Source organism: Amphibalanus amphitrite, unplaced genomic scaffold, assembly GCF_019059575.1.
Source record: "Amphibalanus amphitrite isolate SeventyFive unplaced genomic scaffold, NRLGWU_Aamphi_draft 000357F_arrow, whole genome shotgun sequence".
NCBI classification, from domain to species: Eukaryota; Metazoa; Arthropoda; class Thecostraca; order Balanomorpha; family Balanidae; genus Amphibalanus; species Amphibalanus amphitrite.
In genome coordinates, this window is record NW_024881851.1 from 484657 (window position 1) to 502089 (window position 17433).

General features: G+C 51.1%; 2 protein-coding genes across 2 annotated transcripts; one reads left to right on the forward strand and one right to left on the reverse strand.

The window, feature by feature from the left end:
* The first annotated feature begins 1296 nt into the window (after positions 1-1296).
* LOC122389423 lies at positions 1297-13303 on the forward strand. Its single transcript, XM_043381465.1, has 8 exons — positions 1297-1433; positions 1936-2160; positions 8211-8413; positions 9203-9434; positions 9762-10104; positions 10763-10917; positions 11333-11480; positions 12274-13303. Exons 2-8 carry the CDS (start codon positions 1981-1983, stop codon positions 12429-12431), a joined length of 1419 nt encoding a protein of 472 aa, XP_043237400.1. The 5' UTR covers positions 1297-1433; positions 1936-1980; the 3' UTR covers positions 12432-13303.
* Positions 13304-13496: 193 nt separating this feature from the next.
* On the reverse strand, positions 13497-16402 carry LOC122389424 (coenzyme Q-binding protein COQ10 homolog B, mitochondrial-like). Its single transcript, XM_043381466.1, has 3 exons — positions 16164-16402; positions 15354-15503; positions 13497-15160 (listed from the first exon to the last, which is right to left on the reverse strand). The coding sequence occupies exons 1-3, from the start codon at positions 16265-16267 to the stop codon at positions 14704-14706; spliced, it is 711 nt and encodes a 236-aa protein (XP_043237401.1). The 5' UTR covers positions 16268-16402; the 3' UTR covers positions 13497-14703.
* Between the last annotated feature and the right edge of the window lie 1031 nt (positions 16403-17433).

Consider the following 17433-nt stretch of genomic DNA (forward strand, 5'->3'; position numbering starts at 1 on the left):
CTCAAACTCTCACCTTGACGCCGTACCTGGCGGCCCGTCGCCCGCCGCCAGCCCGAGCCGGTTGAGCGCCGTCGACCGCTGAGCGCGGCTCAAACTCGCAGCCCAACGCACTGCCATAGTGATTACATGCGCTGTATTATCCCGTATGTTTTAACTCGTATATCACCCATAAAGCCCATATCTCGCTTAATTTATACCAAGGTTACTTTTTCAATGCCTATAAGGCCTTGTTTTTATTACGCCCCAAATAGGCAAAACCTGCGAAAGTCGCAACGCAAACTACAAATCCCCGACCGAAGGATGGGGTGATAATACCCCTGACGGGTTTCCGCAACTGCTCGGAGCGTGTTACAGATAGTGGACTGGAAATTTGGGTGAATAGCCTTTTACTTTATATAGATGTTTACGTACCTACCAGCCGCATTTTCAGGTCAGGTCATGAAAATGCCACTACATCGCAACACTTATGTCGGGGAGTCTTTTCCAGCCACTAGGAAGATGGAGCTTGCAGGAAGAAGCAAGCCCCCGAGTCCTTTCAAATTTGTTGATCATGGACTTTTATAAGGTCCACCTGAGGTCAGATCGGTCACGTGATCTTTCATTATGGTCCTCCCCGTGGCCTTAGATAGAGGAAGACGGAGTCGGAGAAGGCCCCCACTGAATTCAGAATGAGGTGCCGAATCGATTGATGTGTAACATGCTCTCAATCATCTAGCCTTTTTACCCCATCACTCTATGACCTGACCTTGACCTGAGGCGGTTCTTACCTAAACAGAAAGCATATCAATCGACTCGGCTTGACACTCCAAACGCGATGGCACAAAACCGTTACTCTGTGTCTATGTAATGTATATCACGCACCTACCCTTTCTGTGGGTTGTTTATATAAACTAGAACCTGTTGACCCAAGACTTGAAAATTGGATAGGCACCATACGCATTTCACTTAAGCCCGTTTGACATTCAGACTCTTGACCTTTGATGACCTTTGTTGATCCTTGTTCTTCTGGTAAAACAAACATTAATCGGAAGAAAAATTAATTAAATGTTCGCTTGGTCATTCATGCCAAGAAAACGTGGAGATGTAGCTTAAAACAATTAAAGCGCTCGTATAACTACACAATAGCCGTTGTCACGACGGCCATCTGGTAGGTACAAATTTGTTGCAGATTAGGTGCAATTTGGTGCTAATTTGGTCAAATTAGGTGCATTCACCAGGTAGCCCGTCGTGAAAACGGCTAATAGCTACACGCATGTACTATATCTAATTATTTAGGTGTGAAGCCGTTTATTGAGACGTTTACAGATGCAGTTCTGTGCTGGAAAATAACGACCCTTTCAAGAAAATGTTGTATCCAGCGGAGAGAAAGGAAGATCGGTGCGCACTGGCGATGCATGGAAACTGCATCGAAGTGAAATGGATCGAATGAGACGGTATGTATAGCATGTAACATCTAGCATTTACACATCTAGCTTTTACCAATAATAAATTTATCAATAATAAATAGGATAAAATACCAATAATACCAATAATACCGTTTACCAATATTAAATAGGAACTATGGCTACTGGCTAGGGCTAGGCAGTATGTTAGTTGACATTGTATGGTATTGATGTCACTTTAACGTTTACTTTAAAATGTTTCTTTATGAGTTTCGGCATAGACAGGTAGCCATAGAGTTGATGTAAGAAATAGGATAAAGTAAGAAATAACCGGTACTTTTCGCTTTATTTGCCCGACCAGTAGGCGCTCATAGGATGAGGATTAGACCGTCAGGGCATGCGACCGCAGTGGGGTCGTCCGATGATGGATGGGCTGAGTGGTGGGGAGGGTGGATGGCCTGGGGAGAGGTGGGGGCGGGGGAGGGGTGATGACCGGCCGGTCGGCCGGCTGGGCCGCGCGGTGATGTCACCGACCGCCGCTCGGCCGCGCCAGTCGCGCTGCCGGTCCAGGGCCGTCCGGAGGTGATACGGTGGCGAGATGGCGGCGGAGGGGAGGAGCGCCGCCGGCGGCTGGTGGCCGGCCGTCTGCGTGCTGCTGTGCCTGGCGCTGGCGGCGCTGGAGGTGTTCCACCTGCAGCAGACGGCGGAGCTGCGCCACCAGCTGCTCAGACACCGCGGCCGGCTGGACGCCCTGGAGCAGGCGCTCACCGACACACTGGTGAGTACACATTGTTCGCCGGAACAGCACACACCCAGCGCCCAGACATACACGTCACACACGCAGTCTGTCTGTTTACAAATGAAACGACAGCTATATTCTCGTCGAGGCATTCAGGAAATGAAAATGAGGCATTCGTCAGACACCGACGGATCAGCTGATTTTGCTTCGGGTCAGGTCACGATCAAATAGGGATCAGGACCTTGTTGACATTTTGAACTTTATTAAAATCAAATGTTTCTATAGAACATTATCTTTAAATAAAAAGCTTTTGACTTGCTCGATGTTGCTCCGTGCCCGGCTCATTTCGCAAAGTCAGGGGTCTTTCCAGCATCTACCTTACCTACAAGGTCAAGATCAAAGACATTTAAAAACTCCGGCCAGCAGAACCGTTTCATAATTCCCGGATATTTATGAAAACAGATGCCTGTCGGGGGCATCGACATAGCGGCAATGTTTATCAAAATGAGCTGTCACCATGGAGCCCGAACCTGATGAAACGACAAATGTGGGGTCGCGAAATAAACTGTGACAAAAGGGATGAAAACGGAATGCCTGCGGATTTTGTGATTGCAGAGGTGTGCACCGTGCAGTATGCACAAAAGGATGTTGTCACACCGAGAGCATTTAAGTGTAGGGGAGAGTGGGGCAAAGCGGCCACCCTAACGTTTCTAACGATGCCGACGCTTGATTTTTAAACTTGGAAAGATTCTTTCTATACCAATGTGATCCCTATTAAATTGTCTTTTATTCCAACTGCGTTTCATTTCCAAAGGCGTTCACATATGGGAGATATTGACAAAACTTTAAACCTATAGCATATTGGCCACTTTGCCCCATCCCTGAGGCAAAGCGGCCACTGGCGACTTCTCAAGTCCCGATATGAGAAACAGAATAGTTGCCTCATGCACGACTAGGGTATTTGATGGTGACAAGGTTTAAGGGAAGATGGATGTTTACTTTGTTATCTTCCCATCTATTGCTAAACAAAGAAAGAATTTTCTTGGAAAAACATTTAATTGCATAATTTGGTAACTCATGTAACCGAAAAGTGGCCAAGATGAATGCATGACGACACATTTGAATATAAATAATGTTTTTATCCAGATGGAAACAACTTATGGCCAATTGGGGGCTGGCCACTTTGCCCCGGCCGCTTTGCCCCGCGCATACCGTCCGAGACAAAAATATTCCAGCTCAGCTATTAGTGGGGTAAAAAGCATTAAAATTGGTAGAAGGCATGTACGATAACCACGCAATGCATGGACAAAAACGCTTATAAAAATTACAAACGGTTATGGAATAAAATAACATTTAAAAATTGTAGACATAATTGGTAACCTGGCAAGAAATGCTTTTCCGTGTTTCACAGAACAATGGCGATGGGCCTGAAACCCCGGTCTGGCTCATTCGAACGACCGCAAAGAGAAGTATAATTGGAAATCATAAATTGGAACTGACGCCAGCTGTGGAGGGCTAAAACGATGGATGGCCGCTTTGCCCCGGGTGGCCGCTTTGCCCCACTCTCCCCTACCTAAGTATTGAGAGGTGTTTGTCATACAGAGGAGCACGGTGCGCCGGCGCACCGTGGCCACTCTGCCGCCTGCGGTGGGTGGCTCCTCGAGCCGCCTCTGACCGAGATCCCACCACCGTCAGCTCGTGTTTTCCTGGCTGGACCTTCCTCGGACGTTTCCTGGACGAAACCCGTGTAGGAAACCGTCGAACCCATGTGTGTATGTGTGTGAATGGCGACACGCTTATGCTTCCTCCGATCTGTATGCTCCGGGTCTTGTGGAGATTCTGCTGTTACCGTATTATGACATGGCATTACGTTTAGCTAGCCACTTGCAGTAGCGGCGGAACACTTTCAATTAAGGGGGGGGGGGGGGGGGCACTGCCGACTTTTGGTCCCATTCTTTCCATTCAACGCCCATCTCTCTCCCTCTCTCCCTCCCTCTCTCTCTCTCTCTCTCTCTCTCTCTCTCTCTCTCTCTCTCTCTCTCTCTCTCTCTCTCTCTCTCTCTCTCTCTCTCTCCTTCCAATAGTTATAGCGTGGGCGGTGATCGTCGCGAGACGGACGGGAAGCGTCGCGTCGCTGTCGCCGCGGCAGCCGAGAGTCGGAGACGCCGACGCCTTTGTGCGACACGGGCGGTGACGCGGCAGTGCGTATTGGGAGACGTGACGCAGCAGCGTTTCCTGAATCCTGCGGCCATCTGGACCGGATGGCGGGTCGGACTTTACCGCCGGCCCTGCCGATCTGCTCACAGCCACTGGGGAACTTATAACAGCTCAGTCTCAATTCCGTCAACTCGGCCCATATTCAGTCCCACGTTCAGTCGGCCGGATGTCTATCCACTATATAAACTATTCTTGTCGGTAGCCTGTTGCCTACACGGCCTCGGAGGGGAAACGGCATCCAGTCCGAGTCCCGACAGTCACATACCTTATCCGCAAGTACAGTAGTTGTAGTTGGGGATAGATTTGAAAACTGTCATGGTGTCATGTAAGTTGTAACGCCGACCTACGACCTACGTGATGCTATCACGCTCATCATCGGCCATCGGGCCTGTTCAAATCAAATGACGTTGAACTCCTTGGACGGTCACCCTTGCCCAGCCTTATGAAAGGCGTCAATAATTGCTTTGGAGTTTGGACTGGGTTGTTCATAAGATGCTGTATGTATGTATCAGACTCACTGCTCTGCGCTGCGTTTTCTACATATGTAGGTACGCTCCGGCCGCCCCCCCCCCCCCCACCCGTTTCGCCCCTAATGAGCTAGATAGAGCCTCGTGGAAAAAACGAGCGTGTGCGCTGTGCACCGTTGCGAGACGCAGTGATTGGGACCCGATTAACCCGCGCACCGACGGGGGGGGGGGGGCGGATATCCGCCCCCCCCCCCCTGAGGTTTTTCGCGAATAGCGGGAAAACCGCGGCGCTACCGCCGCAAAATTTGGTATGACTATAACCTCATCAATTTTACACATGGTGTGCAAGTTTGAACCTCTTATCTTTCAAGGTCAGGTCACCAGGTCACTTTGAATGACCCAACCTCAAGTCACTTTTTTGCAACTTTGTCACCGTGCCAGAGCTACAGTAGATGTCGGAGGCCTTTGAAAGTCGCAGGATGTTATTAGGTCATTAGTAGCTACAATTTGTATATCTCGGAATTTTGATATCGGTGACCTAAGGTCAGGTCAATTTCGCGACCTTCCCATGATAAGTCAATGGGGGAAAAATCAACTCCCTGTTTTTACCACTAAAACGGGTCGGAATGGCCCCATATCCCCATACATGACTTCATATACGACCAACCTTCACTACCTTGAGGTCTGTTTTGCTGTTGGGTAGCTGTGAGGTCATGTGACGTCATCAAAGGTCACCAAAGGTTTTTGGCCAATAACTCCGTACAGGAACAAGATACAGCCGCGTGGATGGTCTCATTGTGTTCAGCTCGTCAAGACACATCGAATGATATACATGATGACCTCGAGGTCACGTGACCTGAGGTCAACCTTTGACCTTGACCTTTCGAGGTCAACATATATATCATTCGATGAGGATTGACGAGAGGATCACGATGATGCCCTTAGTTTGTCCCTATCTTGACTAATTCGAAAGTTATTCGAGAAAAACTCTCTCCATATCTAGCGCCGCCATTTTGACTTTTTCGACCCCTGTGACGTCATCTTTGACCTGACCTGAAAATGACCTTAGTAAAAATTGTAGATCTTGACCGTGCGTATCCGATGCCGTTTACCGCTTGTCGCTATCTTGCTTCGTTCTCGAGATCTCAGGGGGGGGGGCGGTCATCCGCCCCCCCCCCCCGTCGCGGGTGCGAAGTTGGCGCAGACCCCCGTCGGTGCGCGGGTTAAAGGGACCCTCCCACCTCGCATGTGTGTCGCATGTGTAGAAGGGCGGGGGTCGGATGGACCCCCCATGGTTTTTCGCGAATAACTCGCGCAAAAAGCGGCCGATCGCGACGAAACTTTCAGTACCCTCGAGTTGATCAATTTTACACCTACTCTGAAAATTTCATGACCCGGACCCAAGTGACCTTTGACCTGTGACCTATTTCTCGAGGCCATGTTTGGCCGGAATCGCGATTCGGCGTATGTCGGCTCGCATTAGCCGCGCGTTTGCAAGCTTCTCGTGGTTTCAAACGTTCAAACATGAGATTTGATGTTGCTCCCATGCATTTGGGTGGATGTCAAGGTCACCTGAAGGTCAGGTCAGGTCATTGACCTTTGGTGACTTCGGTTCACTTTTTCGAGCTGCACATGTTTCTAGGCTAGTTTTTGGAGCTGAATTCGAATTTAGCAACCATTTGAACATTTACGAAGAAGTTCTGGTGCCTTCGTAACATTTTACGAAGCTGTCAGAGGCAGTTGACACATACTACGAAGTCCCGTCACGACCCCTTACTGGTTGATCTGACCTGACCTGACCCGACCTGGTCTAAATGCATGAAGACAACATCTATGATCAAAACTAACACGATATTCGTGATCAGCACCCCGAAAAACCCCTTAGCAGCCATACTCTACGACTTTCTAACAGGTCCCTCCCGATTTTCCCGACTTTGGGTCATTGACCTGACCTGGAAGGTCAACCAATGACCTAGGACCTTAAAATTGGGTATCATTCATCGGCTTCCTCTCGTCACGGGCAACACGCTTGTTTTTTCCGCGAAGCTCTAGCTCGATCAGGGGCCAAACGGCAAGGGGGGGGGGGGTCCAACCGACCCCCCCCCCTACACATTTGAAGCTGGCAAACGTCGCACACATGTGAGGGTTAAGGTCTCAGGTGAACCGGTGACCACTGAGGTCAGGTCAAGTGGCCCACGGCACGGATTCTGTTTTTGCTAAATAACATCGCCAAAAATGGTCGCAGAGCCGCGAAAATGATACCATCGTGTTTGTATTGCTCAGGCGCGTCGGATGGTATACTTTTTCTTCGATTTAGCCCAACTTGAGGTGCTGACCTCGGGTCTAGGTCAGGTCAGAGCCCCTCAGATCACCTGTCACCAAGCTGATCAATGGTTGTTTGATCAGCTGGAGGTCAATTGGTGGAGGTCATATTGCATATCATTCGATTCGGCAGGTCTTCCCGAGTCCATTGGTGACTTTCGCAACTCGCTAGCTAATTGGATCGGGAGATACTGACGAACCTATGACCTCATTGACGTTATAAATGACTCACGCAAGGTCAACGATGCACAACTACAAGCAAAGCGTTACATCTTGCAAGACGCAAGTAGTGCATGGAATTACGATCCCATGTACATGAGCTGATAGGTTTAGAGTTAAGATCATTTCCGGCGCCAAAATAACTATTCCTATATATCCCAATTGACTTATGATGGTGAGGTCACGTGAGTGTTTTGACCTCATGTGACCTTTAGGTAAAATCCGAGATAGGTACAGGGTGTAAGACCTCTGCTGGAGGATACTAGTAGTTTCCTGTGACCATTGCCCATTCCAGAACTGAAGTATCAAGTATGATTTTGTTCTATATCTCCAGTGGGGTTGTGATTCCGCGCCGTCTCTTCAGTCTCCATTGAAGGACGTGCTTCTGCTCCGTCCCTCCGCTGAAAGCTGTAATTATGTAACGTATTTGACCCGAGAGTTGTGATTCGGTACCGTATTTTCCCCGGGAATCGTGGTTCTGCACCGTATTTCCCCGAGAGTTTCACAACTCCAGATTATTCTCAGATACCTACCTATTCTGTACCTATAGCAACCCCCCCCCCCCCGAGAGTTGTGCTTCTATATAGGTATACCGCATTTTCATCGTCAGTTGTGATTCTGTGCCGCATTTCCGCCGAGAGTTGTGATTCTGTACCGGACTTCCACTGTCAGTTGTGATTCTGTGCCGTATTTCCACCGTCAGTTGCGATTCCGTGCCGTATTTCCGCCGAGGGTTGTGATTCTGTACCGTTCAGCTCCGCTGACAGTCGTGATTCTGTGCCGTGTCTGCTGAGTGTGTAGTTGAAGTGCTGTATTACGCTGTACCGTTCTGGTGCCGGCCCTGACGTTCTCCGCCTGCCGCAGATGGAGTCGGTCGCCGCGGTGCGTCTGCGGCGGTCGGTGGCCGCCGCGCAGACCAGTCCGGCGGGAATCCCGATCGTGAGCCGGCCGTACGGCCACCGACCGGCCGACCGGCCCACCCAGGCGCCCGTGATGCGCGTGTACGATACGTTCGGCGCTTCCACCGACCGGCCCGGCGACGGCCGGTCTCTGCTGCCCCACCACAGGTCAGCCGGCGACAGCTCTGACCGGGCGACCGGGGCGGACCATACGAGTACCGCTGACCGGGGACCGGGTGTGGGCACCGACCGCCACAGAGCGACCGGGGGCGAGACGGGCCGGGCCACACCCCTGACCCGTAATGGGGGCTGCGGAAAGTTGTGTGTTTGAATTAATCCAATGTAATGACACGTCATAACAATGAACCGTAGATAGTTATGTTTAAATGAAGATTATCCTCATCTTTTTATACCAGAGTCGTTGGGAATCTCATCACCTCGCATGCTTTGCGGCTTCGAGTGGAAGCGATGCGAGCTGAACTATTGGCACCTGTTCCAAATCTTCCGTAAGGTCTTGAATGAGTGACATTATCAAGTCGTGTATGAATGTGGCAACTTATGGGTATTTTGCGTCTGTTTGACATTCCACCCTTGATGTTTGTTGTTTCATCCTCGGTACTATGCCCCAGAATGCCAACCTCTATTCAACATAATTTATGATTATAAACCATAATGTCTTACTCCAAAGTAGGTCACTCGCTATCGCAATCCTGCATATAACCGTCCTGCTGTATAAACTGTGCTAAGAGCACGTGCTGACCGCACTAAAAGAGGTTAATGGTTCTCGTGGCGCCAGCAGCTACGTATCATATCTGGCAGAGGACAGAGGGTGACGGCGCGATATTGCGATGCGGACTGGAGTGTCGCTTTGAGCTCCCGTTTTGTAGAGATATGGTTCTCCGCAGTGCCCTGGCTGGGCGCCGTTCGCTGACCTTCCGTGCCCCTCCCTGCTGTCAGGAGCAGCGCTGCGTTCCAGGGCAGCCGGCTGGGCCGGGTGAACGTGGAGCGACGGCCGGAACCGCGGCCGACAGAGGCCCAGGCGCTCCACCACCGAAAGTCGCGAGTCAAAGAGGCCGACACAGGGGCTAAGAAGGAGCGTCGCGCGAGGCCTCAGGGCGAGCGGCGCCGGTCGAAGCCAACTGAGCTCAAGCGGCTCGACGCCAAACGAACCAAACTGCGCCGGATGAAGGTGAGCGCGGTCACTGGGAGCTCGGCTGCAATGGTGCAGTCGGAGTTCTCAGATTTGTGGCGAAGTCTTCTTCGTTTTTTTTTTGCGCAAGAAATGATACTTTTAGTATGATAAATCGTTATATTTTTGGACAGTGGACGCATTTAGATGTTGTGTGATGCTGAAGCAAATATTATCGTTTACTCGTCGGCATCGGCTGATATTATGGTGAGTCGATGTCTCTCTTCCCCTGTCGTTCGACTGCAGTCCGAGTGCCGGTGAGGCCCTCCACCTCTGAAAAGATCCGACGACACCGCCCACCTCTGTAACAGACCGTCTTTCCCGCAGGCTCGGCGGCTGGAGGAAGCCCGCGGTGCCCCGGTCGGCTTCTCACCCGGGCCCTCCAGTCTGCGCGCCTCGCCAGCCTGGCCTTCTCGGGAGTGGGGCGCTCCGCGGGTGAGCCCGAGTGGCGCCCGTGACCCGTACCCGGATCCGGAACAGGATACCGACCCGGACCCGGAGCCGGCGGGGTCCGGCGGCGGCCAGGGACACCGCGGCGGCAGCGGCGGCCCCAGGCGCGGCCGGCGGATGCAGCGAATGATGGAGGAGCTACGACAGGCACTGGGGACCACGGCCGCGCATCTCGAGGGCCACACCACCGAGTACGCGCTGGGACACCCACATTACAACGGTGAGCGCCCTGGGACACCCACATTACAACGGTGAGCGCCCTGGGACGCCCACATTACAACGGTGAGCGCCCTGGGACACCCACATTACAACGGTGAGCGCCCTGAGACACCCACATTACAACGGTGAGCGCCCTGAGACACCCACATTACAACGGTGAGCGCCCTGGGATGCCCACATTACAACGGTGAGCGCTCTGGGATGCCCACATTACAACGGTGAGCGCAGCCGGGTACACGCATTACAACGGTGAGCGCAGCCGCGTACTCGCTGGGACAACCGCATTACAACGGTGAGCGCCGTGGGATGCCCGCATTACAACAGTGAGCGCCGCTGAATGCGTGTTAGGTAACAGGGAGGGTGTCGAACATTACATTACGGTGGGCGCCGCCGCATCCCTCCTGATACTGAGACGAGAAGATCCGGAGTCCCTTTCCGTTTCCGGTCGACTTTCGACTGTTAACTGTTTCCAGACCGGTGTTTTATTTTTATTTTTAGAACACATTAAGTTCCTAAAAGATGCGAAGGGGGCGGAAGAAAGCCCCATTCATTCGCGTCTTCGCAGTACAGTCTCGAAGAGCTTACATTAATTGTTTACCGCAAGCAGTGCATCTCGTGCCTGGCCTAATAATGCGACTGACCCGCGGTATTTACACCAGGGAACGGCATACTGCGTAACGCCCAGCCGGACTCGCGGTTCGCTGACTGGCGGTTCGCGCCCTGGGTGTACACGCTCGGCTACAGCAACGACTTCACCCTGCACGGCGGGGAGATCACCGTCAAGAGGCCCGGCGTCTACTACCTCTACGCCCAGGTGGGTGCCGAGCCGCTCACCGACCGGCCTCACAGGGCCGCGGCGAGTGTCCAAAGTACAGTGCCTGAGAGCGGTATGTCATATGTGTATGCCCTTTTCGTCTTATTTGATATGCAAACTGTCCGTCTGGTGGCGTTTAATGTACATTTGACATTTTATATAAGAAACGTTTATAAAATGTCAAAACATGACGCAGTTAACACGTCATTTTCGGCAAACCCATGGTAAAAGACGGAAATTCCTTCACAGTATATGTATGTAATAATTACTATCTGGACTCCAAGATTCGAGATGACATCAGTGCTTTATCAGATGAAATATCGCAAGAATATGAGGACTTTAAATCGCCCGTACCCTTACTCCCGCCCCGATAAGTCGCTGGCTGAGAATGACCGACATTCGGCCGCTATTTCAGATAAATTACCTGGACCCGGGTGACATAAACGGTTTCGAGCTGCTCGTCTCGGGCCGCTCGTTCGCCAAGTGCCTGACAATGGAGTCGACCAACCACCGCCAGAAGGTCAACACGTGCCACACCAGCGGCGTCACCTACCTGGATGTCGGTAAGATTGGCGATGTCAACCGTCATGTTATCTTAGCGTCACCTACATCGACGTCGGTAAGATTGGCGATGTCACCCGTCATGTAATCTTAGCGTCACCTACCTCGACGTCGGTAAGATTCGCGGTATCACCCGTCAAGTCAGCTAACTCAGCGTAGCGTTACCTACCTCGACGTCGGTAAGATTCGCGGTGTCACCCGTCATGTTATCTTAGCGTCACCTAACCGGACGTTGGTAAGATTCGAGGCGTCACCCGGCATGTAATCTTAGCGTCACCCACCTCGACGTCGGTAAGATTCGCGGCATCACCCGTCAAGTAAGCTAACTCAGCGTAGCGTCACCTACCTCGACGTCGGTAAGATTCGCGGTGTCACCACTCACCCGTCATGTAATCTTATTGACTAGCGTCACCTACCTGGACGTTGGTAAGATTCGCAATTATATCACCTGTCAAATAAATCGTAGCGTCCTGGGCCTGGACGTCTGTAAGATTTGCGGCGCCTCTAACGACCCACGTCCTAGACAAGGTAACTGGTTAGGTAAACGGCGTCACTTATCTGGTCTTGGCCAGGCGGACCCAAGTGACCGCTGATGTATGAATGTACGTACTATCATGCTACCTAACTTGCCGGTTTATTCGGGCCGAACCCTGAGAATCAGTGGACTGCGTAGTGCGTATGTGCTCGAACAGTTCCATGTGTCAGCGCTCAGCCATCAGCACATTTGCCCGACGCTCGTACCGTGGTCATTCACCGGCCGTTTCGCGGCTGTGACACGCCTGTCCTTCACTGCAGGTGACTCGATCAGCGTCCGGGACATTGAGAGGATGCGCATCTCGATGCTCTTACCCGACCGCAGCTTCTTCGGCCTGGTGCGACTGGCTGGCACGGGTGGTGGGGACGCCGGGCGGCGGCGGCGGCGGTCCGGGCCGAGCACGGGCGGCAGCGGGTGAACGGGGCGGCGGCGGCGGCTCTGTCTGGCGAGCAGGTGCGTCGCCGGGGCAGAGACAATGTGACAAGCCTTCAATAGACCTCTGAGACCACCCAGAGTGGGTCGGTACACTCGCAGGGGTAGTACTGTGGACTGTGGAGAAGGAACTCAATGCGGCACGGGCTGGACCCCGCTGTGCCGTACCGGAGTACCGCGAGCCTGCGACCGCGCAGGGGAGACAGCGGTGGTCTAAACCGCCTCTAGTACCGGCGGGCGCTCAGTGCGTTGGGGCGTTCGCCGAGACGTTTGCTAGGTGCGTGCCATTCTATGTACTCATCAAACGTCATTGGCCATGGGGCTGGTTAGTCCTGCCGCGTTGCCAGTCACTGCATACCTAGTTAGTTCCTGCCGTGTTGAAATGCGTAAGGACACATATTACATACATATGCATGTGGCCATGAATTTTATAGGCATGCTTCCATATATACCGTGTTTTTGCCGTCATAATAGGGCGTTCTGTCCGTATGTTGCATCACAAGCAAGTGAGCAAGTGGTGGTTTTTCATCCTAACCCGTGAACGCGATCAGACAATCAGCTGACGCACCCCGTGGTGTGGATAGCTGTGACATTTACCAAGAGAATTGTCCGTGCCAAGCAGGTGATCCATGACACTTGTGCCATTACATGACCGTGTGACGAATATGCCAAAAACCTGTACCTATCCCACTTGTGCAGCACTAATATTGAAGCACCATGCTTCACATGAATTGAGATTTGCGGTGGCATCACGGTATATTGACGATTATCCTTTTTCATAAACATATTTAATCGCCACTTAAGCGTAATGTGTCATTGCCTTGAAAATGTTCTAGGGAATAAACAAAATGAAAGACATGTAATGTTCAGCAATGAAGCCGTGCGTATGCGTTCGATCTTCGATCATGTAATAAGAGATAAGCTTCATACGAATAAGGGGCTGAAAATAAAATAACCAAGCGATCAAAATCATGGTCACTCCACATGCGGATCAGGCTGGGTTAGGTTCCCATGAATTAACAAATGGTTTGCCGACATGTCAAAGCCTTGATCTCATTTCGCCATGTATTCATGTAGTCAGCTCATCACAAGCGCTCGCCACATAGCACGGCACAATTGGTAGATTTCTGTACACGGTCCCGATTCGGGGCCTGGGATACGTCCCTGATTCGGCAACGCCACCCTCACAGCAGGGTGGGGATGCCGTCTAACCCGCAATCTATCAATCATTCGGTATAGCCATGTCCGACTTCCGAGGTACCAACCACAGCGTAACACATCTGACTTAAAGTCGAGCAGCACAAGTTGAATCAGTTTTGATGCGGATCACACGGACATCTCGCCTCTACAATCCGTTCGACCGTTTGTACGCCGGCTACAGCTGAGCGTTTCATACGGGGTCAGCGACGCAGCACACACTGAGGGGAAGGGACTGGGTCTCGAGCGACATCTGTGTAACACAGCACACGTCCACGGTCGGCACATCACACAACCGGACACTGAGGGACACAGGACGGTAAATGGCTACAGTCTACCTGAATACCAAGCAGCGCCAGTTGTATTCCGGTAAGGAGCCGTCTCATTTGTAGTTTTGAGATAATGTTCAATACAAAAGGAGACACGTTTTTGACAGGTTAGGGTGCAAGTGGGGATCCATGAACGCTACTTCTAAGGTTGCGAATCAATATCGATTACTGAGTTTACTTTTATCCTTACCGAAACTTTCCAGTTTATTGTCTCAAGAGCTCGCGCTTGATGTCCCCTCGTACAAACCTAATCCTTCGGCGATATCAACATCGTGTTTATGGCTATCCCTTCAGCAGGGATAGGGATAAAACTTGAACTAGGTACGAGCAGGGACGAGTAATACATATGCTGACAATGCATACTTTTGCATCGTTGCACATTGCTTATCTTTGAATACCTAGAATTAAGCTCAAACGGTTATGTGCAATTCCTTATTTTACTACCGCAGTTACGCGACATGCATAAAAATGTGTATTAAGTAAATAAGACTATTTTTCATGAACGTTTCAATTATAGTTTGTTGAAAACGGAAATGTTCCGTGTTCCGATTCACCCTAACATACTGTGGCACGTCAATTAACATTCCCATAAAACACATAATTTATTAAACTAACGTGCCCGCAATCACAAAGACCCGGATCGTACCTGTCTACCATAAGCGTTTGGACAGAGCATCTACCAAGTAGACTAGCCAAGCCGTGTTCATTTTCTAGCTCTAGCGTCCACCAGCATCAACTAGCGGCCAGCACCTTGGGCTTTTGACTGCGTATACTCTCCTGACCGTAGCGTCGCTGAGCCTCTCGGAGGAACGCCTTCACCATATGCCGCACCACCTCGTCGAAGAACATGTTGGCCAACTTAGAGTGAAGAGCCGAACGGAACTCGAAGGAGACGGAAAAGTCCAGCGTACAGGTGCGCGGGTTGGAGGACAGGCCGGGCGCGAACTTCCACTCGGTCAGCAGGTGGTTGAACATGCGGCCCTCGGTGCAGACGGCCTTGACGAGGTGCGGCCGGGCCAGAGTGACGCTGGAGACGTACGACTCGCGCACGGGGCCGAACCCGATGGCCATGCGGGCCTTCAGGAAGCTGGGCCGCCGGGACAATACGGTGCACTCGGTGCAGTAGGGCACGAACGTGGTGTAGTCCTCCACCCGCGAGACGATGTCGTACATCTGGTCCATCGAGTACCTGCGCGTAGACGACACACACAGCGGGCATTACTTCGACGGCAGAGCCGGTAGAGGGAATCTGGATCGCATCATACATATTGCAAAACAAACTGGTGCAACAAGAGATTCATACCAACATTGAAACTGATAAATGCATGCAAACATCAAACAAATGACCCACAATTTCACATATTCCGATCATCTCAACATACCCGAGAAGGCGTCTCTCCGAGTACTCTCGCTTCTTGTTGTCGGCGCCGGGCAGAGTGAAGACTGAGCGGGTCTGACACGGCCTGAAGGCGTACTCGGCTGCTGAGCAGTGGGACCCTCTCATACGGCCCGCAAACAGTTGTGGTGTTCGTCTGGTAAGCACATTTTATGTTAAGGTCACGACACTTAGAATGCAATAGAAAAGCGAATTCAATAGAATGCGTGCATTTTACGTACACTCATGGTATGAATGTAGTGAGATTTCACCTAACCAATTCACCTGGGCCCAGTTTCACCGGTGATAGCAGCACGCTGCTATTACACGTGTCAAATTGGGTTTCCATGGAGACGTCAACAAGCCTATTCCTCCAACACTACCAGAAGTGTGATGTCAGCTCGCGAAATGGAATAGCAGCGTGATGCTATCAACGGTGAAACAGGGCCCTGGTTGGTTTGCCATTTTCGTTCTGAGCCCAAAACATGGTAGGTAAGGAAATCGAGAAGGATATTTAGGAACCCTGATCAAAAGATGCACCAGCCCAGTTAGAAACCCAGCTCACAAGGTAATAACAATGCATATTATGACTGGACTTTGGCATCTTCAATGAGCATGACCATACCAATACTATGATCTTATCGACAGCACCACATATCATTATTATTTATCATTGGTAGCTCCGCAATGAGGCATGACTGGCATGAGCGTATGTCTAGAAAACTATACAACCACCAGTCAAATGTATGACAGAAGTTTCTGATATATTGAATTGACATCCTTACTTGAATACTTGAAAAGATAAATATACACCTACCTCCATTTATCCGCAAGTGTATTGCAACAGACACGGACATCCTCCCTTGATAATAAGCCGATATTCCTCACTGTTGAATGCCGAAACAACGAAAATCGATGCATCCAGACGATTAGGAAGATGTGAAAAATGAAGTAGCAATTCAAATATTAATCAAAATTCTCACAGACGTCTCCAATTCACGAATGCACAAAGATGACCCACTAAGGCAAGGCCAGGCAAGGCTATATAAACCAGGTAGAACGCTCCCGAAGAAAAAGTGGTGACAAGCAGTATTTAGTTGCCGCGACCCTCACTTGTTCAAGACTATATCCGCAAGCAGCATTTACAAGCTAGCGGAAATCGACCAATTGGCGTTCGGCAATACTCAACGCTGATTGGCCCGATGCTCGTGACGAAATTGCGGGGGACTGCAGCTATTCCCCTATGGCGTTTCATTGGCTTATGACTTTTGAAGGGGATTTGTATCAGTTTTTGTTGGGTTTGAGGCCATTTTTGAGCTTGGGTATTCTTTTCGTGACCTTTGACTATATAATAACGACATTTAATCATGGATTTCTATATACTACCGGTGTCACATCGGCCAAAAAGACCGTAAGTACATGGGATAGACGGACCACTGCTGATGGGGCCACACATGCCGGCGTGTGGTCATCGGAGGCCCATGAGGGCTCGACATGGGCCCTTTATGGGCCGGTATTGGCCCAGTGGGTCCAGTGCAGGCCTACCAGGGGCCGGTGGCATATAATGTAAGGCTGTCTAGGGACGTTGAGGGCTCATGGGGGCCATATAGGACCATTAGGGACCACATAAGCTAATCAGGGGTCCATTTAGGCCAATAAAGGCGCTTCAGGGACTTGAAGAGGCCATTCAAGAGCCGTGGTGGGCCCATGAGGGGACGGCATTGGTCCATCAGGTGCAGTCAGGGGATGTTGTACCGTGTACGGGTTTCTCAGTGGCCCATTTGGGCATATCAATGATCAATTTAGACCCAGCAGGGGGCTTGTAGACCTATCAGGGCCGCTGGTGATGGTTTATCAGGGGCCAGCATTAGTCCATCGGGGCACGGCATATGCCCATCAGAGGTAATTGCGGGCCCACGCTGAACAATGATGGCCCTTCAACGGCCCCTAATGGATCTAGATTGATCCCCATGTTCCATGATGTGTCATGTATGCCCCTATGGCAGGCCTACTCAGACCCTTGATGGACGTTCCCGGCCTCTGATGACCCTATACTGAATCCTGGTGGGGCTCTTAAGAGTCTCCAA